Below are 27,378 nucleotides of genomic sequence, written 5' to 3'. Positions count from 1 at the left end.
TTGGCGTCTTTTTTGACAAGAAAAAGTGGACTAGGGTGCTTTTGTAGTGAAACCAAAAAGCTGGCAGCGTTTTTATTCCAAAGAGCAGCCGAGAGCGTCTTTGGTTGCTATAACAGCTACTGCTACAGTATCCTAGCTAGAGCGCTATGTGGAGCGGTGCTAACGTTAGCTAAAACAAAGTGGTGGAGCGAGCTAGAGAAAGAACAGAGAGAGCGGTGCTAACGTTAGATAAAACAAAGTGGTGGAGCGAGCTAGAGAAAGAACAGAGAGAGGTGCTAACGTTAGATAAAACAAAGTGGTGGAGCGAGCTAGAGAAAGAACAGAGAGAGGTGCTAACGTTAGATAAAACAAAGTGGTGGAGCGAGCTAGAGAAAGAACAGAGAGAGGTGCTAACGTTAGATAAAACAAAGTGGTGGAGTGAGCTAGAGAAAGAACAGAGAGAGAGAGCGGTGCTAACGTTAGAGGAACAAATAGATTTGAAGTTTTGCAGATAGAAATATTTATTGAGGAACTGCTCCTGTTGTATTGCCAAATACTTTTCTATTTGTGTTTAGGTGACTTTCTGACTCACTTTTAAAGTGTTATGCATTATTTTGCATGTTTTTTTTTAATTATTATTGGACAGCAAAGACAAGCTACTAAATGACTGAATATCCACTATTTTAAAGCTTGCTAAAATGCTAACAGCTAGTCCGTCACAGCAGGTGTTTCGTCCAGCGTTTCCAGGTTTAAGTCACCCACGTTTCCCCTCTAAAAATGCCCATTTTTTTTCTCTTTTTTGTGTATGCAAAACCAATAGAAAGCTGCACAGTTGAACTCCCCCTGTAACACTCAACATTTCAGCTGCTGCACTTCAGATGTGTGCGTTCTCCGTGAAGGCAGTCTCTAAGTGCGGATATTTAAGAGAAATGTAGGCAGGGCAGGAACCTGCTGTGACCTGCCTCTTCACGAGATCCCATCAGACACCAGAGGACTCGGAGAAACAAGAGAGAGCACGTTGTTGATCCTCTGAGGATCTGAACCAAACTGATAGAAAACTATTACTATTACTTTGATGTACTATATACAGTAATCATGTATTGTTTTTGCCGGGCTGTTGATTCATGAATGTCGATATAATGTTTAGTCTAAAGTCTACAATGTGGCTGAGATGCTTTTTATCTTTTTACCTGCGTGCTTCCCACTCACGTTTCCGCCCTTGCGTGGTGACGACAGGTGGACAGGTAGAAGGAGGGTTCGCACAAAAGTATGTGGACGCCACACCGCTGCTCACTTGGGCTTGTTTGTGGCGGTTTGGACGAGGTCGTATAGTTATAGGGGAAATGTATTTTTTGCAATCCAATCTCAACGCGTCCTGAGAGAGTTTTCACCTGTACATAGAGCTGTCCGCTTGTGATCCGATCACTCAGGACGGATGTTATCTTAATGCTAGGGTTGGGTACCGAAACTATGGAACCGGTTCCTATGCAACTGGTAGGAATCGGACCGGATTAGAAAGCAAATTTCGGTTCCTCATTTTGGTTCCACTTAATGTGTCGACTGAAATATTTTCCCTCTGTCGCTCCGAAACGGACGTAAAAATATCACACTTTCTGTAGTTCTTTCTGTAGTCTACTTTTAGATAACTACCGTAAATGTAGGCTATACTTTTAAAATGCCATATTTTTCCTCTGGGCTCACCAAAACGGACGTAAAAGCATATTAACCATTCATTGCAAGTGATCGCTAGTAAACATATTACATCTTTGATGTCATTTTTCAAGAATTGGTTTAGGAATCGGAATCGTTTTAAAAGTACCGGTTCGGCATTGGAATCGTAAAAATCCAAACGCTACCCAACCCTACTTAATGCTGCAGCTTACAGTGATATTTCAGACCATCGTTGAGTTAACTTAAATTGCAAATAACAACAAACGTCTGGGATCTGCCTCGCTGAACTCATAGTGAGGGACAGACATTCAACACAGCATGCTAATAAAACCATCATATAAATAAAACATATTAAAATACTCACAATGCCACTAATATAAAAACGGAGTAGAAGTGATCTTAACCTTTAAAACACCCACAGTCGCCTCGCATATTTGGCACACCCAAATGGGCAAGCTTATAACAAAGGAACTGTGAGCCCAAAATGCATTTATGAGGCTTCATTTGAAAGGTCTAAAACATCTTCTAGTTTCTGAGATTGTTGGTTTGTGTGTTGCGTGTTGACTAAAACACAAGCTAAACTACATCAGTTCAAACATGGCTCAAAAAAAGATTTTGTTTGGTCCTTGTCTGTAATACACTGACCCAGAATTCCGCAGAATTTCCCGCACATTTCAAACAAATTTAAGTAAAACTTATAAAAAAAAGGTAGAAGAATGTAACCCATCTCCATCCCAAGCAGAAAAACATGCCAGAAAATTCTGCAGATTCCATTTGGGTCTGTAGTAAGTCACATTTAAAAAATAACAATAACTCGGACTTGCTTTATGCCACACTATGCAAATCAAATCAAATTCCAGACCTCTAGGACTAAAGTTATGTGAGCTAGGGAGTTTTTAGTTTGTGGTGTCAGCGGATAGACCCAAAACTAGATTAGAGAATGTGCATGTAAGAATCATGGTCCCTAAAGAAACGGTTTTCCCAGTTTTGGTGTGGAAGAACTTGCCTGGTCTGCTCAGAGTTCTGACCACTATACCATCCAACACTTTTGGGGCGAACTTGAACACCGACAGGCTCTAAGATCTGGTGGAACAGCGAGTGGAGGCTAGACTGGGTAAACCCAGCCCGATCTGCCGGCGATTTGATTTGGCCCTGCAGCTCAGGCTGGAAACCTGTACATTTTTCTCTCCTGCTTCAGGTCCATCTGCAGGGACCAATCACAAACTGGCTTATCCACCTGGCGCGCTATTGGCGGGTTTAGATGGCGATAGAGAAGCGACCAAGCAGCTTTCTGTTAACATTCAACATGGCGGCTACCGAAGCGCAGCAACCCGTTGATTGCCGCTGTCGCTGCTGTTTTATAACTCCGGATTTCCACTGGATGTGGAACGTCTGCGGACCGGCGGCGTGCTCCGCCATCCGTCAGTACCCACTAGGTCCGGACTTGTTGCGGCATGACTGACAGCTGTAGTCACCAGGACCCACAAGATCTCGCGAATTCACGTAGAATAGAACCACAAAACCAACAACAGTTTGTTTCCATCCAGAGGAGTAGAGGGGAAACAACTCTGTGCTGTGTTTTCAAGGTGTAGTGCAGGGAAATATGATCCGCCGTGAGCACGCTGTATTTTACTTTGAAAATTAACCAGATTTTTATTTTGTTTCTGTGCTCGACTTCCTGTCCCGCACTATCTGCCGTGTGCTGAATTGCTGCAGAGCTCTCCGGCGTCCGGCAAAAATAGAAGCTCTGCGTATCTGCTCCGGAGGGCTGCGGACCGCTGGAGCTGGGACGGAGTCGGAACGCAGCCGTTCCGCAGTCAGTGGAAATACACACACTGACTTTAGTGGAAACCTAATGACTCCACCGACGTTCCGGAGCGGATACGCAGCCGTTACGCATCCAGTGGAAATTGCCGGTAAGATTTCAAAGGCAAGTTTTCTCTGAAAACGGAACAGAAACTTGACAACTTGGAACAATTCCTACAAAAGAAGGATGTGTTAACCTACTGACTGGCTTTGGTAAAAGCCTAATTTACCAGCTATCCCCGCTGGTGGCCAAAAGAATGGAGCTCAGCTGATTGGTTGAAGGACTATCCAATTGTTTAAAGAGTCATTTGAACTATGCCCTTGTGCAGTAGAAAATACAGAGCAGACTCCCCCGACTAATGTTCAATCTTAAAAGATTGAGCTTGGTCTGGTGCCATAGCCAGACTAAGTGGAGGCTGTTAAAAGGAGCAGATTAATGCCCGTGGGTTTTGTAAAGTGATCTTTAACAATCAGTTATTAAGGGTGTGAAGTTCGGGTGTGTTCAGCCTTTTCCACATATTTTAATCCCTGTGACTTTCTATCCCAGGCAGAATGAAGTCCAAGTGTAGAGCAAGAGATTCAGCATCAAAAAAATAACCTCTTCCTATCTGTCTCCCAGATGAAGTTATCAGGACATCCAGTGCTATCTTGTTGCGTCTACAGCAAAGGTTCCTGGGTAAATATTAAGGTTAGGCTGCAGCTCATCCAAACAGTGATACTGTACACCTCCAGCATGCAGGTTAATGGGAGCAATGCAAGCTGTTTGCCTGAAGGTTTATACAGATGTCGACTTCTATGGCAACGTCTGAACCGTTTGGAGGTAAACGGTAAACGGTCATTTTTCTCTCTCGAAATTCTCCTATGATTTGTTTGGATCGATGTTTCTTGATGCAAATTCTTTGGCTCCGGGTGCAAAAATCCCTCGAGAGCAGACGGGGTGGTTTACAGATACAAACATGGATTCAGAGTAGAGCCCAACCGATTTGATTTATGGTCGGGCTCTAATTCAGAATTACAGCTGGACGTAGTTACAGGTCCTGATAGGACAAAACTTACACATGAGTGAAGGGACCTTTGAAAGAAAAGCTAAGGGGATTTCCTCAAACATAGACTCATTTGTTCTGCTGGAGCGCCCCGTGTCGTGACCGCTGGACAGAAACCATAAATAGGTCCAGGATTGCATAAAAAAAAAAGACAGGTCACACCCCTGTGCGTTGGACTGTTCGAGTGCAAAGGAAAGAACTATTTGGACCACACAGATTCGCCTGTTTTTGGCAGTTGCAGTGTTTGACTGTGAACCTGAATGCATCTCTAAACCAAATCCCACAGACGTGATCTTATCAGCGTGACTTTAAAGCATATTTAGAAAAACGGTGGTGAGCTTAGCCTCTCTCTCTTTCCTCCCTCCCTTTAACTTCGTGTCTGCCTGTCTGTCTTCGTCACCTCCTCTCAGTCTATCCCCCAGGCTACCACATATCCAGGTATTCAGCCAGCGAGCCGCCGCTCCCCTCCCTAATTTCTCATTGCCGGTAGCGAGGACGCGCCGTGCCAAGTGGTGATGTATGTGGAGCGTTTGCAGAGAGGTAGAGGTAGATGGTAGAGGGGGGCATGTTCAAACCTGTGTCAGGCTGGGCCGGGCTAGGATAGGGCGGGTTGTCATATCTCCCAGGGAAAAGGAATTCAACCCCTCCCTGCTTACAAGAAACACGTGAGGACATTTTCTAGATAGAACAAACACGGATAGCTCAGCAATGCAAACCTACACACTGCTCCAATTGTGAGCATTGTGAAGTGAAGAAAAGCAAAAAAAATATATATTTAGAGTGTAATACAACTTATATGCTTGAGATCACAGCTCTAATTGCTCATCGTTTTTTTTTAATAGATATTAAAGAAATACTTCCCCCTCAAAATTATCATTTGTCTATCAGTTACTCACCGAGACACCTTGAATTCTTGGAATCCCTCCACAGTGAACGATGAATCCAAAAAACGGAGAAAGTTCGGTTACACTTTACTTGAAGGTATCTACATAAGAGTGACATGGCACTGTCATGAACGTGTCATAAACATTATAAACATTACAAACAAATTTATGACATAACGCTTCTTTTAGTAAATGTCATTCGGTTTTTGTCATGACAAGTTAGGGTTGTGGTTAGAGCTAGGGTTCATGTGTTCACGACTGTGTCATGACAGTGTCATGTCACTCTTATGTAGATACCTTCAAGTAAAGTGTTACCGAAAGTTCTTCCCCACAAACAAACAAGACGAGCGTGAGACTGTTTATGCGGAAGCGTTTGAAATAGTAAAAGCATACGACCGTACAAACAAGACGCGGATTGTACTGCGCGTAGTTGTACGAAGGGTTACGGGAAGGAAGTTTCTCCGCTTTTGGGTTCCTTATTCACCTTGGGAGGCATCCAAGACTTTTGGGTGTCAATTAAACGGCTGATTTGTGTGACGTCCTGTTATGTTCCTAAACCCCCCCCCCCAACAAAGCACAAGGAGACTTTTCCCAATTAATGTTTTCCGTCAGATCTTTTATAGATCTCGACGTTTCCGACCCAGAAAATAGACGAGTGAGACATAGCGAGGGCTTCGTTGTTGCAGGAAACATTCAGCTGTTACACAAACTCCCAGGCAGTTCAGTGCTTGTGTTCCGTTTTTTTTTTTTTTTTTTTTTTTTACCCTCATAGTGTTTTAAAAACTTTCTTGTGGCAACAATAGAGGCAGTGATGTTTCCTGTTTCCTGTACGGGATTCTCACACCGCCTCAAACCACAGCTCAAAACACTCTGACAAGTCTGATCTCCAGTTACATGACTGGCCACCGCAGCGTGACGTGGGGTTGCATTTCTCCAAAAGTTGAGTCAAAACTTTTTGCTGCGTTTTTTGAGTGTCCCCCGCCGCACAGACTACTTACACGAAAAAACAAACTCCTGCGGTGTGAAAACCACTGCGGAGGATAAGAAGAGTGGATGCTGATGCTGTGTGTGTGTGTGTGTGTGTGTGTGTGTGTGTGTGTGTGTGTGTGTGTTCACCTCTCCTTCTCAGGGCCTGGCCCCCCAAAGTCCCATCTGGATGGTTAAGTTTGAGAAATTCCAATCCCTCCCTAGAAAGTGTGTGTTTGTGTTTGCATTATGCGGGAAGCAAAGAAGAATGCAAACTGCCATTAACACTTAATTGCTTACAAAAGGAACTAAATCTGGTGCCTCAAAATGCTCAGGTGTCTCTCAGTGGGAGGTCACTTGGGGTCAACATTCATTAGACTAAATGAAAAGAGAAGAGAAGAGAAGAGAAGAGAGGAGAGGAGAGAAAATTGTGTTCGGAAGAAAGAGAATTCCCGGGAATATCAATGGAATGCCTGGACTGGCACTGTGGCACGACGACGTGTGTGTGTTTGTGTGTGAGACAGTCGGGGGGTCTTCCTCTTCCAGAGGGCCGGTTAGTCAAAACACACATGATCGGATTTTGTTTTTTCTTTTGTCGAAGTGAAAATATTTGGTTTGGTCGTCGCTGTCGTGGGCGTCAGCACCTTGAAGTAGTCAAAGTCCAGCCGCGATGAAAGGGATCAACGGTTTAAAGGGCAGCGGCTCCGACACACACACACACACACACACACACACACACACACACACACACACACACACACACACACACAATTACAGTACAATCATCCTCTCGTTTTTCCTCATCAAACTGTCCGCAGTAACGCATTCCAAACTCTGATTACTTTTTTTTTTTACACCCTGAAAGAAAGAGTGAAAGATTATAAGATAGAACTATTCATCCTGAGGAAAATGATTGTGCAGCAGTTGCAGAACAAACAAGGAGATGGTGCAAATACCAAATTTACACTATGCCAAAAAATATAAAAAGGTGAAGATCCGAACAATATACACGGATTATAAAAGTACTCCCAAGACTGTGGTTTCTGACTGCTGATCTGCGATCAGTGTTGGAAAGTAGAAGTTATTAGCATTTGGGTGTGTTAATGATGGCATCTGTGTGTACTGTTTATGAGAGTATTTGTCTATTTGCAGTGTGCATGTGTGGGTTTCTATGCTGCATTAATGCTGTGTGTGTGTGTGTGTGTGTGTGTGTGTGTGTGTGTGTGTGTGTGTGTGTGTGTGTGATCCAGGGCAGGGCAGTGTGTATAGATGTCTAATCATCAGTCTTTGATGAGCGGGGGAATTCCAGTCTCGCCAGTCTAATCCCCGGGTACATGCCTTCCGCTCGCTCCTTTTCCTCCTCTCTCTCCTCACCCAGCTCACCCCTCCATCACTCTGTGCACACAAGCTCCTTTTGGCTTTTTAATGCAGTTTGTTTTTACATACAAAAATCAACGTGAGATACTCCTACGCCGTTTGTCACTCGGGATGTAACGATGCATCGTGAATGGGTCGCTATTTTTACTTCAGTAAAAGGTCGGAGTACTTCCACCCCATGTGAATATAAATGTAGGCTACTTTTTTGCTCTTTTTCCACCTCGTCTTGACCTCAAATTGTCCATGTTGAATGTTGGGAGTCACTCTACCTCCAGCGCTCTGCCAACGTAAAACTGGTCGGAATAAGGGCAAACATGGGACGACTTTTCATCGCTGTTCATTTCTAGGGTTGGGTACCAAAACCCGGTGCTCATACGGCACCAGTGCCTAAACGACCGGTATCTAACGGACCGAATCACAACGCAGATTTCGGTGCCAATTAAATGCACTGCTCTCTGATGCTCCGAAACAGACGTTAGAGGCAACAGAAGCATCGCTGCACATGACGCTAATAAACACTACAATTGACAGCAGGTAACGTTAACCTACCGTTAGCTAGCAGCTGGATTAAACACGGTTAAAATGCTGACAGCTAAATGGTGTAAAGTGTGACTGTATTTCACTGTGGAGGATTCCAACAGCGGGACGTTAAGCAGTGTGCAGCTGCCTTTTTCGGAAAAACACAGACAGTGCGTTCACTTGAAACTAGTAAGCCACGTGGTGCATTCAAAGTTATTGTAAAATACCCTATTACCCTAAGTTTCGGTTCAGGCACCGGCACGGTTTTAAAAGTATCATTTTAGCACCGGTATCTGAAAAAACCTGAACGATAGCCAACCCTATTCATTTCGTACATTCTCTAATGTTCAACAAGTCCTCAGTGGGTTTTAAAGGTTTAAAGCTTTTGTTGTTGCTGTTGTTTTTGGCGTCGTCACTTCCAACTGTTCTCTTCTTTTTCCAAGTGAAAAACCACTGCAGCGGAGTGAGGTTGGGTAGCTATAACCGGGGTACGAGAACACGGATTTTAGCCGGGGTAAGGTCGGTGTTTACATTGCGTTTGAGAAATGCGTTTGTATTGCCTTAATCTGAATATAAATCGGGTTTTTGACTCTGGCTGCTACTACCTGTCCTTTACGGACCGCCAGTGGAGATTGAGTGAGGCGAGCCAGGCTTCACCTCCGCTTCAGGGCCTGATGGTCGGCGTTGGCATGACGGGGGGAAAAAAAGTGGGATGGAGCGGAGGAAAGGAGAGAGTGAGAGAAAAGACAGATACAGACGGAGGGAGTGGAGCAAATATCTGCAGCTCACTGACCTCTCTAAGTGGATTACATGCCCCATCAGTGCTGTGGGGGTGAATAAGCGGGGAGAGAGAGATACTTTAAACACTGCATTTAGGCAGGTTTTTAAACTACACTCAGTTCATGTTGGCTCTGTTCAGTCTTTTACTTTACACCAAAGGGAAACCGATTCACAACACATTGGCACACAGTGCATCTAAGGCTGGGCAATATATCGATATAATATCGACGTCGCTATATGAGGATAGATATCTTAAATTTTGGATATCGCAATATTGTGATATGAAGTGTTTTAAAGGCTGCATTACAGTACAGTGATGTAATATCTTTACCAGACTAGCTGTTCTATTATTTGCCTTTACCAACTTTGTCATTGTATTCACATTATTGGTGATTATTTATCAAAACTCTCATGGTGTAAATATTTTGTGAAAGCACCAATAGTCAACCCTACAATATTGCCGCTATATGGGCGATATGAAGAAAATTGAAGAACAAAATATGACGATATTTTTGTCCCAATACCTCGATATCACTATTGCGGCGATATTGTAGGGTTGACATTTGGTGCTTTAACAAAATATTCACACCAAGAGATTTGTGATAAATAATCATCAATAGTGTTCAAATTTAATGACTAAGAGGCTAAAGGCAAATAATAGAACAGCTAGAACATTCAGGTAAGGACATCACTTTCCTGTAATGCAGCCTTTAAAAACAGAAAAAGACAACACCTTATGCCATATTACCATGATACAATATCCAAAATCTAAGACGATATCTAGTCTCCTATCACGATATCGATATAATATCGATATATTGCCCAGTCCTACGCTATAAACACATTGATGTATTTGGTCAAAAATATTGTAATATTTGATTTTCTCCATATCGCCCAGCTCTAAGTGCAACACCTCATCCTGCAGCGGATACGATAACCGACTGCACGATCAACTAAACATGCAACAAACTGCCAAGTTGTGAAATACTCAAGTAAAAGTTCCTTTAAAACTGTACTCAAGTACAGTACCTGAGTAAAGTACTACAGTCGATCACAGTATATACTTATTGCCTCACATGTATGACACTAAAGGCAGACACTGGCTGATCTTTAGGGCTGCAACTAACGATTATTTTCATTGTCGATTATTTTCTCGATTAATCGATTAGTTGTTTGGTCTATAAAATGTCAGACAATGGTGAATAATGTGGATTAGTGTTCCCCAAAAGCCCAAGACAACGTCCTCAAATGTCTAGTTTTGTCCACAACTCAAAGATATTCAGTTTACTGTCACAGAGGAGAGAAGAAACTAAAAAAGTATTCACATTTAACAGCTGCAATCAGAGAATTTTTGACTTAAACAGATTAATCGATCATCAAACAGTTGGCAGTTCATTTAATAGTTGACAACTAATCAATGAATCCAATAAACTTTGCAGCTCTGATAATCATTATAACAAATATTTATCAGGATAGTTTGATTTTGGAGATGATCAGCATCATAGGAAAGCAGGTAAATAGAGTTCTAAGGTCCCAAACAAAGGTAGTTTGTGAGTCAGAAATGTGTATACACTTTGTTTCTCTCACTATGACTCAAGAGACGCTACTCGCTCCGGAATGGTATCAAATTGTGAGTTGAGTATCGTTACAGTTATATAATACTTTTACTGTAAAAAAAAAAGTAAATTTTAGGGTCATAAGAATGTTCCCATAAAGTCAAACAGCAATATTTGCATCTTTTTTTTACTTTTGTTTTGTTGTTTATCATTGAAACAATCCATAATTTGCCAGTTACAGCAGCTGTTCAGTATAAGATGAGTTTAAAAATGGTCAGACGTGTTATTTCTTAAAAGCCTTCATGCATTTCACTCACCAAAATATTTTAAAAATCAGCTATATTTGACCTGCGAATGATATTTCAAATGTGTATCGGTGGCTGCAGCTCGTTTTGACACAATTTTTTTCCAAAATTAGGCCTTATGTTCCCACATTTCCTTTTTCATAAATTTGTATCAGATTTTATCCCCCTTTCTCCCAATTTGATAGCCAATTACACCCAACCTATTATCCATTAGCAATGGACTACAGATGGAATGTAACCCTAACCCTAACATAGGGCCTAATTTTAAGAGAAATCTTAGAAATGTGGGAACATAGGGCTGTGGGAACAGAGGGCCTAATTTTCAGTGAAAAATAAATTCTTAGAAATGTGGGAACATAGGGCGGTGGGACCATTTGTCTGTGGGAACATAGGGCTGACCAGGTAAAATCAATGTGAGCATCAATACTAACTAAAGGACTTCTCTCCGATCTTATGGTTGTAGTTGGACTTCTTTAGCAAGTTGTGTCGTTAAGTTTTTTGAGTGTTATTTTTTTATAATCTCCTCCAGCTATTTCAACGTTTTAGACACAGAGATCGCAATAACAATGGTCCAAAATGATGTGAAATTGCATTTTTCTTTCTATTGGAAAGCATCACATTTTCTGAGGGAGGACGCCTAAACCCCACGTCAAATATGTGCACCTGATTCTTCCACAAACCTAGGGAAAATACTAATATTTATGGTTAATTTGAGGACATGATTGCAGCTCAACGTTAGAGAGGAAAAAAAAGTTTGTAAGTGTCCAAAACGTTGAACGCCGGTTTGAATCCCTGAAAGAGCTGGCACCTGTGGGTAAGGGATAAGTGGAAATCTCTAGGGTTTTTGAGTAAGCATCTATGAATGTTTTAAAGCCTTTTTAGAGCTAGGGAGCTCTGTCATGGATAAACACAATAAGGGAGGGGCAGATGAATGTAGAGCTTGCAGGAAAACAGATGGATGAAGAGAAAGAGAGAAAAAGATGGAGGTAAAAGACAAAGATAGAAAGTGTGAGCTGCAAGCCTGGGCGTGGGAGAGCGGAATTGCATTGAACTGAATTGGACCAGAGACTAATGTGGAGATACAGGGCTTGTAAAAACACACACACACACACACACACACACACACACACTGTCAATACGTTTTTGCCATGTTTTTATGAATAAAATGTTCTATAAATCAGGCTGTGAAAGATATATGAACAAACCCCTCTGTAAAAACCTTCAGAATATATTTGCTCGACTTCACACGGGACAGTAGTTGTACTCTTGTGCCTACAGTTATGAGTAACACTGTTTAGGGAGTCAGGATGTTGTCACCAAAACAAATAACCTCCCTCCCATGATCTCACTGTGGGAGATCACTGGGCTGAGATGCCAAACTTGTGCCTCCAATGTCACGCTTTGGAATCTGACCCATTACGTCCTTTCACACCACTCACTGAGCTGCAACACTTTATTATATTAAACGCCCGACACAGATACCAGCTGGTTTTAGCTTCTTAAATGTGAGGATCTGCTGCTTTTCTTTGTTTTATATCACGATGGATGGATGGGTGGATGGGTGGGTGGATGGATGGATGGATGGATGGGTGGATGGGTGGGTGGATGGATGGATGGGTGGACTTTATTAATCCCAAACTGGGAAATTACTCTGTTACAGCAGCAAGTTACAAGGACATACACACTCTCACACACACATGCATACATACATACATACAGAAAATACAAGAAATATCCTACTAGATAAATAAGATTTAAAAAATGGATAAAATAAGATAACAAAAGATCAAAAGACTAGAAAATTGGGTTTTGGGGTGTTACAACAAAACAAGACATTTAAAGACGTCACCTTGCACCCTCACCTTGCTCGTCGCGACATGGGAGTTTTCTGTTGCACGACTAAAACAACTTTTGAACGTACACACGTTCCACCAAAACAAGTTCCTTCCACAGGCTAATTTGCAGATGCGCGGTTATTGCGTCCCGCGCCAAGTGTCTCCCAAGACGATTGTGATTGGTTTAAAGAAATGCCAATAAACCAGAGCACGTTTTTCTCCCATTCTTGAATGCTGTGTGGACTAGCCAGACCCTCCTGCGCAGCGCTGTGGAGGAGGGTCTGGCAATGCGAGACGAAAGCCATCAACACAAACACGGACACACAAAAGGGTTTTGCAGACACAGAAGAATGCTGACTTGTCTGCCCGTCGGTGCTCTCTCGTGCACGCTCTGCCTCCCTGTCTTTCTCACAAACCTGACTGCCTGGCATGCGTGCAATCAATGCCCGTCTGGCATTCGCTGTGTCAACAAGCATGGGAAAAGTTAATCAGCAGCTTGGCACTCCCACTCCCATCCCTCCCTTCCTTCATTTAGCCCCTTCTCTCCACAACTTTCTCACGTCTCCGCGCCTCTGAAAAACATTTCCTGCTGAGAAAACTGAAGGATTACAGGATACAAATTTGTTTTATGTTAGATAACAGCTTTTTATTTGAGGTTAGCTTGCTGTTTTGGTCCTCTCATCTCATCTCATCATTAAACAAACCTGCAGGAGAGCCTTTCTACTTCTGTGGGGGTGGGGGGGGGGAGGGTGTACTAGTCTAATAATGGAGCGCTCTCTAGTGGCACTGGTGGATTTCAGCATGAAACTATCCACTTTTACTAAAAGATGCATATATTTAAGGGAATACACCGACAAAAAAACTGCAAGCTAAAGCATGCAAACCGAGATCATAGTGAGCAGCGTTGTCAGCATGTTGCAGTAGTCTTCTGTTGCAAAAATTCAAACATTTTTATCGTTATTTCACAAGGAAAATGTCCACATAGTGACTGTCAGCAGCAACATGGTTCTGCTTCAGTTAGTGATATATATATTTAAAGTTATCTGTCTACGGTTTTGTCTGAGAGTCTGTGTTTTTGTTGCCAAATTTGGCCGTGAGACTCTTATAAAAGAGACTATAAGTCAAAGAAAGAAATATAATATAACATTTTAACAGCAAACGTCCTCATCTTTCTCTTTCTTGTCGCCCAAACAGGCTTGCCATGGATGCGTGGGATCTAAATGTGACTGCAGTGGAGTAAAAGGAGACAAGGTGCACAAAACGACACGTACACATTGTGCACTTTAACATTATATAAATGGTTTATAACACATTATGAAGTAGTTGTGAGCAGATATAAGTTGGTACTAGTATTTGTATTAAAGACATAATCAGTATATGTATGTTAAAGGGATAGTTTGGGATCTTTTGAAGTGTGGTTGTCTGAGCTACTTCTCCATAGTGTGTTAGCTACAGTAGCGCGCCCAGTTTGGAGAAGCAGGCAGGAGTACCGGCACGGAAGCTAAGCTAATGTCCTGCTGTGGACGGGGGCAGCAGCTAAACACATTTTAGACACCGAAAAAATACAATATCAGTGAAGGTTAGGATTGGGCATCGAGAACCGGTTCCAACTTGGAATCGTTTGGAAGTTTTGTTTTCAAATCCGATCACTGGTTCCAAATTTAACATGGGCACGTTTTGTTTTCCGTAGCGGCCAGGCGCTTCTTGTGTTGAAGCCGTGAAGCACAGTAAGTGGCGCACTAGTGTGCCGTCATTTTACGTTGAAAAAAGCCCTGTAAAACTGTAAATCACCATTGAATCAAACTAAAACTTTCCTTATTTGTGAAATAAGCATGTGACCCGTTTCTACTCCACCTCTCAAAGAAATCGAGAATCGATAACAACCGGAATTGAAAGAAGAATCGGAATCAGAATTGTTAAAATCAATCGATTAAAAATGAACCCTCTCGTGTTCTGCGCGGTAAAATTACTGTTTTTATCAAAGGAGTCTGGTGGCTTTCAAGAGAGCAGAGATAACGGCCTCAGTTCACCGTCGTAAAGGGCTGTCTGGCAGCAAGGGAAAGCGGTGAAAATATTCTAAATATGGCCTACCCTAAACAGATTTTTTTAGATGTCTAAAACATGTTTAGCTGCTGCCCCCGTCCACAGCAGGACATTAGCTTAGCTTCCGTGTCAGTACTCCTGCCTGCTTCTCCAAACTGGGGGGTTTATAAGTACCGGATACAAGCCTAAAAAATCCAAACTATCCTTTGGAAGGTGGATGGAAGAACGTTTTATATATATGTTTGTTTGAATGTGTTTACTGTATCTGTGTAACTGTGTGCAGGGCGAGCGGGGTTTTCCAGGTCTCACCGGACAGCCAGGAGTCCCCGGATTCCCCGGACCTGAGGGGCCGATCGGAGCCAGAGGAGAGAAGGTGGGTTCGGCTAGGTTCACACTTGGCGTCTTTTTTGACAAGACAACGTGCTTTTGTAGTAAAAAAAAGAAAGAAGCTGGCAGCGTTTTGGTTCCAAAAAACTGCCTAGTTGCTATAACAACAGCTACTGCTACAGTATCCTAGCTAGAGCGCTATGTGGAGCGGTGCTAACGTTAGCTAAAACAAAGCGGTGGAGCGAGCTAGAGAAAGAACAGAGCAAGAGAGAGAGAGAGCGAGAGAGCGAGAGAGAGAGAGAGAGAGAGAGCGAGAGAGAGAGAGAGAGAGAGAGAGAGAGAGAGCGGTGCTGCTAACGTTACATGAAACAAGCAAGTTCCCTGTACAGGTAGCACCCGGTCATACCGTGTAACTCGCTGTGCTCTCACTCCAATTTTTCTCGTTATGGAAACAACAGGTCTGGCTACTCCGTTTGTCTTTGGTCGGCTGTCAAAAAAAGCGCTTGCTGTAGGGCGTTTTTTTCAGAAAAGTTGAACTTTTTTCAACTCCAAAAAGACACCCTGAGCTGCAGAAGTAAAGAAAGTCGGCGTCGTGGCATTTAAAGTGCCCATATTATGAAAAAAATACTTTTTCTGGGATTTGGGGTGTTATGTTGTGTCTCTGGTGCTTCCACACACATACAAACTTTGCTGTTCAAAAACGGCACGGCTTGTGACGTCACAAGCCGAAACGAGCAGGCTAACCGCAACCATTAGCTCGTAGCGTTAGTGTTAGCTAATGCTAACGCTAGTATGCTAACGCTAGCATGCTACCTCGTTCTCAATAGCAAAGCACTGCTACAACACACAAGTTCACCATAATCTACAAAAGAACTACTTCCATTTGCGCCCTCATTTAGAAGTCTCCCAGCTAATCCTGCCTTGTAACTGACCGAAGTTGTAGACACAGCCTTTCTTTTACTGTCTATGGAGCTAGCTAGCTGACATGAGCTACATCTGAGCTACTGCGCATGTGCAATCAAAGATTGTACAGAAGAAGAAGAAGAAAAGCAGGGTTTCCCGCAGAAAATGTGTTAGTTATGGTGGTAGGGTTGCCATCTGACAGGGGGGGGGGGGGGACTGCCCGGGCATGCCCCAGCTGGCCGCACATTTGTTGACAAACTCCAACGCACACGCGACGGTGAAATGACGATTTATCCCTTTAAATGTGAATAAATGACAGTTACACTCACTGCCAGCAAATGCTCTTTCCGTTGTGATTGGTGGTGTCTTGACAACTCGCTGTTACCTTGTTTCCTACAGACTGTGTTGATGCTGTCGGTACACGATCCGTTCTGCCTGCACGATCCGTTCTGCACATGCGCAAGATAATACTGTTTTACCGAGGATACGACCTGCACGATCTGTTCCACGCTAGCCTATGGCTAGCCTCCACCGGGAAGCTAACGTTAGTTTAACTAACAGCTAATTCGGCTAACCGCTAGCTGACAGCTAGATTCAATCTAAAATAACTTTAACTCAAACGTAATGGGAAAAGCAGTCTACAGCTAAATTAAGACTTCACAGTAATAACAATAAAGACAAGTATTGAGTGATTGTATTTTAAATGAGCACAAGTAAAGTAGAACTGACGTAACAGCTGTTATATATGTTAGGTGTTATATATGTCAACATTTATTTTCAAGTTTTATTTTGAGGGTCTTTTAAAGTTATTACATGCTGTCTCAGCTAGCAGTTAGCTGAATTAGCTCTTAGCTAAACTAACGTTAGCTTGCCTGTGGAGGCTAACGGCAGACCGCTACAATCAGCTAGCGGTTAGCCGAATGAGCCGTTAGCTAAACTAACGTTAGCTTGCCTGTGGAGGCTAACGGCAGACCGCTACAATCAGCTAGCGGTTAGCCGAATTAGCTGTTAGCTAAACTAACGTTAGCTTGGCTGTCGACCGGAAGCGTGGAACAGATCGTGCAGTGTCGTAAATCCTCGTACAACCGCGCATGCGCGAACATTTTGCTCATGTGCAGAACGGATCGTGCAGGCAGAACAGATCGTGTACCGACAGATGCGACAGTACATTACAGCCACTCAAACAGGACAGAGTAACACGGCGGATTTTTTTTTTTTTTTGAAGACTTAGTTAAGGCAGCATGTGTGTGTTGTTAAGGCGGCTGCCTTAACTGCAAAGTGCTGCGGGAAACACTGAAAATAGGTCTCACTCTGTAGCTAAAACAGAGACCAGCTGAAAAGAGGATCTGCAGCAGTGAGAGAGAGCGGTGCAGTACAACAAAAAGATGGTGTTTTTTGAAAATTAAACCATGTAAACCTATTCTGGTACAACCTTAAAATACAATTATGAACCTGAAAATGAGCATAATATGGCTGCTTTAAAAAAGCGTTCACGACTTTTTTGAAAACACAGTTTACGCCATGGTAGAGGCTGGCAGCTTAATAAAAGATGCCAAGTGTGAACATAGCCTTAGGGGTCAATTTGAATGAGGTTTTAACTGGAATGGATAAGGGAAAAGTCAGAAAAGTTGAGAAGAGAAACCTTGCTTCTAGTTACAAGGAGTACAGTTTTTAAGGTTACTGCAGGTACAAGTATTGAGGTAGAAAATGTAGGTCTCATATGCTCTAAAACAGGGGTAAATATACTGTATGAAATTACGTTGCATTAAATTGGGCCGCATGGATGAAAATGAATTGCAGTGAATCCTTAAGCCTAACTGTATGGCTACCATATAGGCATAGTAAGGTTATTTTCAATGTGTAAATTACATTTTCTTTCACAAATAGGCCAATTTATCTTTGCTATTAAAATGTTAGATTCATGTCAATGTATATTTTCAGGAATTCATTTTTGAAGACAAAAAAAATTTTGAAAAATTATTTTGTAAACATAATTTGGCGCCCAAATTAATGTATCATAATTTAGACTTTAATGTATAATTTTGATTTGACGGACACGATTCGGTCAAAGATGATACCTCTATGGTCGGCTTGGCTCAGTTGGTAGAGCGGGCGCACATATACAATACGTAGGTGTATGCCTCGATGCAGAGGTCCAGGGTTCAAGTCCGACCCGTGACAATTTCCTGCGTGTCTTCCCCCTCTCTCTCCCCTTTCTCACCTAGCTGCCCTGTCCATTAAAGGAGGAAATGCCCCAAAAAATAATCTGAACCCTTGTGTTGTCGACCATGATGCAACTTTTTGTTTTTCTGGGTCAAAATGTAAAAAGAAATTGTCTTTTTTGACACTTTTGTCACGTTTTTCGAAGTTTCTGTCAATATTTTTCTGCGTTTTTTTTTACTTTTGCCATGTTTTTGTCACTTTTCCTGACGTTTTTGAAGATTATCCTGACGTTTTTGTCACTTTTACCAAAGTTTTTGTCACTTTTCCTGGCATTTTTGAAGATTATCCGGACGTTTTTGTCACTTTTCCGGACGTTTTAGTCACTTTTTCCGATGTTTTTGTCACTTTCTTGACATTTTTTCCTACATTTTTCAACGTTCTATTATCAATATTTCTTTACATGCTATAACATTGAACACAACACCCAAATTCAAAGAATCCACATTATTTTGTTTTAAAATTTGGTTGAAAGAAACCCACATTTCTGATATAGAAACTTTTGAAATGGGTCAGAGGGTTAAAAAATAAATGAAAAAAATAGATGACTCCTCTAATCCAGTTTAATGTCTGTTCTTCCTCTCAGGGCAGTGATGGAGCTCAAGGACCATCTGGTCCAAAAGGAATACGAGTAAGTATATGCTTTATTTTTTTACAGTCTCTTTTTCTCGCAAACAGCAGGGTGACACTTCATTTGAGAGACATACTGAGAGAAAGTCTCTCTTTAACAAGGTTTACAGTTATTTATTCTCCTCATTTCGGACCAATCTCCCGGTCTAATAAAACAGTTTAACTTCAGTTTGGTTCATTTTTCTTGTTCATTTGTCCAAAAGGTGTCTCAAAACTGAAGGATTTTAGGTTGTAATAGCCTCCTCTGGCCAGCAGATGTCCACATTTCACCGTTATCTTAAAAACACACTCCAGGTGGTTGTGAAGAAACTCTGTCGTGACTTTTACTGCAGCTTTTATACTTCACGTTACTGATTTGCTTTTCTTTTCTCTCTCCTCCTAACAGGGGCCGTCTGGATTGCCAGGATTTCCAGGAACGCCAGGACTTCCAGTAAGTTTCCCCCGTCATCAAAAAAAAAAAAAAAGAATCATGGATGGAAAGACTACTTTATTTTTTACACATCACACCACAGAGCCCCTATGTCCAAACAACCACATCCCTTTTCTATAGACACACTTTGCAGCCTGTGCAATACAGCTGATCATCAGTAACAGATTATACAACAACCTCCTTCCTCAGTGTAGCCTCACTGGAATTAAACAGAAAACAAGACAACACACTCCACAGTGGCTGCAGACACAAATACACATATCAAAGCAACACGCATAACAAATTTTTGTGATTTTAATACGCAAATGAAGTCTTTAGGTGCGTTTCAAAATTAGAATTTAACAGGAAAATACGGACCTACATATCTTGACTTGGTAACGGAAGTAACGTTACTTGAGATTTAAAACAAACAAACTTAAGTAGAAGTGACCTGATTTTTACAAATTAAACACAAAAAACATGACTTGGATGTAATTTGTAACTTTCACCCCTGTCTAAAATCTTACTGAAATAATTCAAAAAAAATTATTATTATTATTATTATTATTTCTTTTTTTTTTTACACAAAACTTTATTTAGCAAAGAAAATGTAGCCTACATACCATGTGAGGCACAGTGTGATGAAAGTAAAATAAATGATAACAATGCAATGACAGAATCAGAAATGATTTAGTTGCAGTTGCTCCCAGTCGCATTCAAGGTAAAATAAGAGTAAGAAAAGAGCAAGTCAATATATATATACAGTAAATAAGTAACATATCTGTTTCAATGGATTGTACAAATTCTATTGTAGTGCAGTGTATAGTATAAATACAAGTAGACAGACAAATAAATATTCTAAATGAGTTAGTATTAAATAATTATAATACAAAAATAATTGAAAATCTTAAAATAAGGACAGACATTAGGAAAGAGCAATTAATCTGACCTCAAGGGGTTTAATCAAATATGTTTCTGTAATATTCTAAAAACATGTTGCTTCTTTTATTGTTTGTAAGAGCAAGAGGAAGTTAAGCATTAAATGATATTGAACCACACTACTTTGCAAAAACACCCAGGTAGCACGTGTGATATAACTTCCTGTTTACTTTGTGTTTCCTCAGGGTCTGCCTGGGCAGGACGGACCTCCAGGCCCGAGAGGATTGGCGGGATGCAACGGTACAAAGGTAGGCTATCTGATGAAAAATCTCTCGGAAAATGAAAAAATAAAATAAAAACGGCATTTAAAACAAATGACAGTGAATTAGATACATTCAGACAAGCCAGTTGTTTTGTAAAAATGAGGGAAAACCCCCCAACAATTAAGTTGCATATGACACATTTGTTAAAGAATAATAATGAGTAATAATTTTGCATCAAGGCTAATCTGTGCCAGCTTTGAATGTTTTTTACATTTGGTCATCTTTTTGCTCCGGAAGTTGACATTTTGAGCCGTAATGCTATGAAATAACCCTTTTTTTGGGCTGTGACAAAGAAAGGCTTAACTCAAGGTCCACTTACTAGCTTTTTCTTGAGCATTTTTATATACATTTTTATATATTATTCATTGGCTGTGTGTTAAATGTGTTCCTCTTCTCTCCAGGGTGAAAGGGGTTTCCCAGGAAGTTCAGGAATCCCCGGACAGCAAGGACGGCCGGTGAGTTTGCAGCATTGAAGAGAAAAGCGCAATTTATGCATTAAATGCGTTAAATCTACGCTGTGGCTATGTACGTAGGTACGTGGAGGCACGGACCCTATGTCGTAGCCTGACGTGCACCTCTCGTAGAAAAAAAAATGTAACTACATTTCGCGGCGACGCACGTCGCTCGGCCGTGGCTTGGTAGCGTCGCATTCCCCCCCCGACTCATTTCCTGGTTCTCCTTCTCCATAAACAACATGAAATCAAGGAGAGGGTTAACCTTTCCTGCTACAGATCTCCCACCGTGGTCAGAAAGCACAGGGGAGACACTTTGTTTCTCTCACTATGACTCACTTATACTCACAATAATCACCATCACTCTCTCACTTGCTCTACCACACACTCCCTACACACACACACACACACACACACACACACGTGCTGGCCCTGCTATTGTCTTAAAGAGATCGACGCACACACCAGTGCACAAGTATAAACTTCAGACCGCTCACGTAGGCTAGGGGAAAGCTCTGCGTAGAGCCTCCGCACAACCATAAATCACACTTAACTTTGTTTGTTATCAGACTGTTTAATGATATGTTTAACAATTAATGTTCTTTTTTTGTTGTTACATTTTCTTCTTTTCTCCTTTCTAGGGTCCACCTGGTCTGCCAGGACAAAAGGTAAGTGTTTAGTGCGGGACAACTTTCACCTTTCTCATTCTTACTGGCACAAAGAATCATAGCTCCTGTGGCCGGGTTAGCTCCCCTGGTAGAGCAGGCGCACATATATAGAGGTTTACTCCTCGACGCAGCGGCCGCAAGTTCGACTCCGACCTGCAGCCCTTTGCTGCATGTCATTCCCCCTCTCTCTCCCTTTTCATGTCTTCATCTGTCCTGTGGAAATAAAGGCCTAAAATGTTTAAAAAAAAGAATCATAGCTCCTAGAGATCTAATCAGCCAAGCAAGGGCATAACTTTGGGTTCGACATTGAGGGGGGCGGGGGGGGGGTCGAGATTTTCACCTATGTAGGGAGGTCCCGGGACATTGTACAAGTCATACAAATAGGGCACATAGAGCTTAATGAAGATATATATCGGTACATGGACTTCAGCTAAAATAATAATATAATTAAAGCATAAACAAACATGTCTAACATGCATACAATATGAAATAGAATGTGTTACTTGTTGTTGTTCTTCATCTTCTGCAATGTAATAATAGCATACAAACAAAGTTTAGGTATATTTCTTATTCTCTTGGCTTAGTATTACAGTGTATTATATCATACGGCACTGTATTAGAGTCGGCAGTGTTTCAGGCTCAAGTTTATACTCTTTTACAAGTGAGATCTTTGCAAATGTTTTTCTGTTTGTTCAGGCTGTCATTATTATAAAAAGTACACTAAATTCTCCCTCTGTTATATCAGCTGTTCTTTAGTTAATAAGATATAGATTCTTATAATATAAAAAACTGGCCAGTTGAATTGTTTGTGTTCGCCACAAGATGGTGCTGTTTATTTAATCAGAAATCTGCATAACAGACTGGGGAAGCAGTGTCGTAAATAGCGGATGCTTCTTAGCTTGTTGATCACATGCCATGTGTGTTCCTCCTCCACAGGGCGACCCAGGTGATGTGATCTCCGCCAATCGTTTTGGAGACAAAGGAGCAGTTGGCTTACCCGGATTGCCTGGAGTTCCTGTGAGTTTTTTTTGTGTATTTTAACCTCTAAAAAAGACTCGTACTGTGCAGCCAAACTTTGTTCATACCCACTTTAAACTGTATTAACAAAGATAGCAAAGTGTACGAAGATACAAAATATGTCAGGCTACATTTGGTAGAGTCTTGGGTTTGCATAACAGGCATTGTAAATGTCAGCTAGCTTCAATGAAGATCTGGAACAAGCTGAGAACAGAAGTGATGCTGTCAGACGGCAAAAAAAAAGGGGATTATTCCAACCTTAAAGCCACACAAGGGGGGGGGGGGGGCCTGCATGTCACAGTTTTATTTAATGTGGATGGACGTGACACGCGGGACACTATCCCCGGTCTCCTGGGTGAAAGTCCTGTGTTGTTTTGACCCATCCATCACCCCAACCAACCTCCCTACACGGATTTTCGGCCTTTCATACTACTCGCTACAGTGTAAATTAACACACAGTCGCAAGGTAATGTAAGTCAATGGAGGCCAAACGGCGTTGATAAACACGCTAAAAAGCGATTATGCGTCTTGATAACACGGCAATAATGGCATACGTGTTGGCGTGTCATACATACGCCACTTATTGAGATCAGTCTGCGTGAGGCGTGAACTCCATGTGAATCTCCATCTCTTATACAAACAGTGTAAAAAACAATTTGACAATATATGACTATTCCTAGCCATAAATGCTCGTAAAAGATACATTTTCACAGGAAAGTAGCTCTTAAAGTACGTGTTTAAAGTATGTATGTTTCTTCTGTGCGTGTTCACAACACAGGGAGATCCCGGACCCCCCGGTTTGCAAGGTCCACTCGGCCCTCCCGGACCCAGAGGCTATGAGGTAATGTAGGAAGAAATCTTTGTATTTCATATATATTTATATATGTGTTCTTTTTTTCATTTCTGTTGAATGACCAATTGAACCATTAAAGATGTTGAAGTGAACGATAGTCCAACAGTGTTTGTTTTGTGGGGTTGTTTTTTCAGGGTCGTCCAGGTCCCCCAGGACCTCCCGGACCCAAGGTGAGTCCAAACATTCAGGAGTCAATAGAAAAAACAGATTTTTACAAAGACGGGATGACCATGCATTCTCTCTAAATGAATCCTCTTTGTCTTTTTCGCATTCCGGTTGACGGCTAAGTAACTGAGAGCTTGTTGTTTTCTTGTTTTCTCCAACAGGGGAACATGGGATTGAACTTCCAAGGACCCAAAGGAGAGAAGGTATTTACTGCTGTGTAAAAGCTTGATTGGCATCTTCTGCCACTCAGAAAGGGCCTTTCACACGGGGAGCGACACTTGGCCTGCGTAGTCGCGTGGCTCTGCGGGGTCAACTGCGCTCCTCATGTGAAGGACAACGCTCGGCGAGTAAACGCCAGGCGATCAATGTGCGGTAACCATGGGGATTCTGTGCACTACTGTATCCCTGCCGTACCCTGGAAATCCAGAGTTCTCGCGAGAGCACAGTTTGAATTTGCTCAGCGAGTCACTCTGGCAATGAGTAATGATGCTCATTAACGATGCCCTTGTAGCCGAACTGCACCAATCACATCGGTGTATGTGATATAGGCGGGCCAGAGGCGAGCTAAACAGATGACGACAGCGCTGCGACATCAAAGTCATTAGTAAACATTGCAAGACGGCTACGGCTGAATGCCAGTTGTTTGAAACGGCTTTGGCCGCTACAATGGACGAGTTAGACTTGGCTTTTTATCTAAAAGAGGAACAGAAGTTTTTGCCGAGCGGATACGGCAAGAGTTTAATCTACCAGTTAGCTCCGCTGGTGGCTAAGAGTTTAATCTACCAGTTAGCTCCGCTGGTGGCTAAGAGTTTAATCTACCAGTTAGCTCCGCTGGTGGCTAACAGTTTAATCTACCAGTTAGCTCCGCTGGTGGCTAAGAGTTTAATCTACCAGTTAGCTCCGCTGGTGGCTAAGAGTTTAATCTACCAGTTAGCTCCGCTGGTGGCTAAGAGTTTAATCTACCAGTTAGCTCCGCTGGTGGCTAAGAGTTTAATCTACCAGTTAGCTCCTCTGGTAGCTAAGAGTTTAATCTACCAGTTAGCTCCGCTGGTAGCTAAGCGATACGTCACCCCGTGTATTGTTGTGATTGGTCGTAGTGTTATCCAATTGCGTGCAGTGAGATTTTCAAATGCGTGCTTGGTGCCGCCCCTCGAGTTTCATTACTCATTACCAGACCCTCAATCTTTCGGATTTGGGTCTGGATTTCCAGGCTACCCCTGCCGTACAACTGAATGAGATTAGCTGACCGTGGTATCATATATCCCTAATCACAGGTCGATTTATAACAAATGGTGGTAATCCTAGTCTTTCCTAACCACGGACTGTTAGTGTTGATAGCTAAAGTTAGCTAAATTAGCATAGTCATAATTACTGACGTTACCCGATAAATCCAGTCTTGTGCCGATGGTCTGACAAGCAAAAGCCCCGCTGTCTGTGTCCTGATAACTGTTTAGAAAACAGTTTTATATTTTAGGGAACTCACAAACAGCAAGAATCAGTCTCTTGTTCATTGATTTACGCTGCGCGTCGCTCGCGTAGGGAAAAGTTCAAGACACTTCACCTCTTTCGGCGGGCGGGTGCGGGCGCGTGGGACGAGCGCGAACGTGACAGTTTCATGGGATTGCGCCCGCTTGTCGAGTCGCCTGTCAAGCTGCCAGCACCCCCCTACCTGCCCGCTCGCCTCTCATTGCAAATTAATTACGAGACCCGACATTCGCTTCCCATGTGAAAAGCCTATAAGAAGTATAACACTTAACCCTTAATCCTGTGTGTGTGTGTGTGTGTGTGTGTGTGTGTGTGTGTGTGTGTGTGTGTGTGTGTGTGTGTGTGTGTGTGTGTGTGTGTGTGTGTGTGTGTGTGTGTGCGCGCGCGCGCGTGTGCACGTGTGTGTGAACACAGGGTGATACAGGTTTGCCAGGACCTCCTGGTCCTCCCGGGCAAGTTGGAGAACAGAAGAGGCCGCCTGAGACAGAGATTCAGAGAGGAGACAAGGTAACACTGCCAGCCCAGCACTGAGAGGGACACCAACAGTGTTGGGCAAGTTACTTCCAAAATGTAATACATTATCGATTACTACTTACTGTCATTTGAGAGTAATTAGTGATATTACAATATTACTGTCTCTTAATTGTAATGCTTTACACTACCTTTTGAGTTACTTTCACCAAAATAACCGCAGACGTATGACTTGGCAGGTAGCTTGTGAATTTCACTACGGGATCAATAAAGTCTCCTCTTTTTCCAGTTTAATACATCATCCATCCATCCATCTTCGTCCACTTATCCGGGGTCGGGTCGACAATATACATTATGATTTATTTATTCATATTTATAATATGTTGTATTAATCTGAATCTGCAAACTAAGCTATACATTAAAATAGTGAAGTAATAACGTAGGCCTACAATTGCCTACTTGACTCTAAATTGTTGTGGAGTAGAAGTATAAAGTAGGAACAACTGAAAACACTCAATTAAAAGTAGGCTACCTTACAATTGTATTGAAGTACAGGATAGTTACATTCCACCGCTGATAAGAACTAATGCTAATATATTTACGCGTAGCAAGCCTTAACGTTAATCCCCGACATGTTTATATCTGTCAGTTGCTCGGACACACCGCTGTCTGCGCTGACGTAGCGCTCCCTGTTGGGACACAGATGTTGTCCGTACCGTTAACTGTTGGGACACAGATGTTGTCCGTACCGTTACCTGTTGGGACACAGATGTTGTCCGTACCGTTACCTGTTGGGACACAGATGTTGTCCGTACCATTACCTGTTGGGACACAGATGTTGTCCGTACCGTTACCTGTTGGGACACAGATGTTGTCCGTACCGTTACCTGTTGGGACACAGATGTTGTCCGTACCGTTACCTGTTGGGACACAGATGTTGTCCGTACCGTTACCTGTTGGGACACAGATGTTGTCCGTACCATTACCTGTTGGGACACAGATGTTGTCCGTACCGTTACCTGTTGGGACACAGATGTTGTCCGTACCGTTACCTGTTGGGAGACCGATGTTTCACAGTGTTGGTGAATTCTTAAAAAAACATAACACCACTAAATGTTGCGTTAAAATGCATTGTAATTCGCGTTACTGAGATTGTAACGGGTATGATATTACCGAAATGTTATTAGTAACGCGTTATATTACTGTGTTACAGCAAAAAGGAATACATTACTGTAATTGCGTTACTCCCAACGCTGGACAACAATAGTGCATTAAATAGGAAGCATACAATACAAAGCACTCATAACTTTGGTTCAGTTGGTTATAGCTAGGTTTTTTTTTCCTAATTAAGACGCAGCAGAGCTCGTTTGGATCTAGAGCTGCAAAGATTAATCGATTAGCTGTCAACTATTAAATGAATCGGCTACTATTTTGATAATCGGTTTGAGTCATGTCGACAATGAGAATAATCCTCAATTGCAGCCCTGTTTGGATCTAATCTGACAGGTGACACTGAAGACGATGCCAAGTGAAATAGTTGTAATGGACTTTAAATAGGCTAACCAACGCCCAAACTAACCTGATTTACATGAGAAAATATGAACTAATGTAAATTGCAAGAACTATTTCCATCAGAGTTCAGGCCAAAACAATAAATGATCAATCCATGGCTCGTATTACCACATTTCTGCGTCTGTCCTGTAGAAACTGCTGGATGCTGCAACTTTCACTTCAGCCACTTGATGGCAGCAGACCATTTCTACACCTGTTGCTCCGTACAGTAACTCAGTATATTCACAGAACAGTTAGACA

The 27,378-nt window shown here is 42.2% G+C and overlaps 1 protein-coding gene across 7 annotated transcripts in view; it reads left to right on the top strand.

Annotated features, from left to right (window-relative positions):
* col4a5 (collagen, type IV, alpha 5 (Alport syndrome)) overlaps window positions 1–27,378 on the top strand; it is a 94,080-nt gene that overhangs the window by 14,474 nt on the left and 52,228 nt on the right. For all 7 annotated transcript variants that reach the window (XM_035993822.1, XM_035993820.1, XM_035993821.1 and 4 more), the window contains exons 2-13: window positions 13,916–13,972; window positions 15,048–15,137; window positions 18,801–18,845; window positions 19,230–19,274; window positions 20,378–20,440; window positions 20,857–20,910; window positions 21,549–21,575; window positions 22,512–22,592; window positions 23,371–23,433; window positions 23,580–23,615; window positions 23,772–23,813; window positions 25,510–25,602. In XM_035993822.1, the coding sequence (XP_035849715.1) occupies window positions 13,916–13,972; window positions 15,048–15,137; window positions 18,801–18,845; window positions 19,230–19,274; window positions 20,378–20,440; window positions 20,857–20,910; window positions 21,549–21,575; window positions 22,512–22,592; window positions 23,371–23,433; window positions 23,580–23,615; window positions 23,772–23,813; window positions 25,510–25,602 (696 nt within the window). The remainder of the gene's footprint in view (window positions 1–13,915; window positions 13,973–15,047; window positions 15,138–18,800; window positions 18,846–19,229; window positions 19,275–20,377; window positions 20,441–20,856; window positions 20,911–21,548; window positions 21,576–22,511; window positions 22,593–23,370; window positions 23,434–23,579; window positions 23,616–23,771; window positions 23,814–25,509; window positions 25,603–27,378) is intronic.

The sequence above is a fragment of the Sander lucioperca genome, chromosome 17 (assembly GCF_008315115.2).
Source record: "Sander lucioperca isolate FBNREF2018 chromosome 17, SLUC_FBN_1.2, whole genome shotgun sequence".
In the NCBI taxonomy this organism is placed as follows: Eukaryota; Metazoa; Chordata; class Actinopteri; order Perciformes; family Percidae; genus Sander; species Sander lucioperca.
This window is presented reverse-complemented; position numbering and strand designations above follow the sequence as displayed.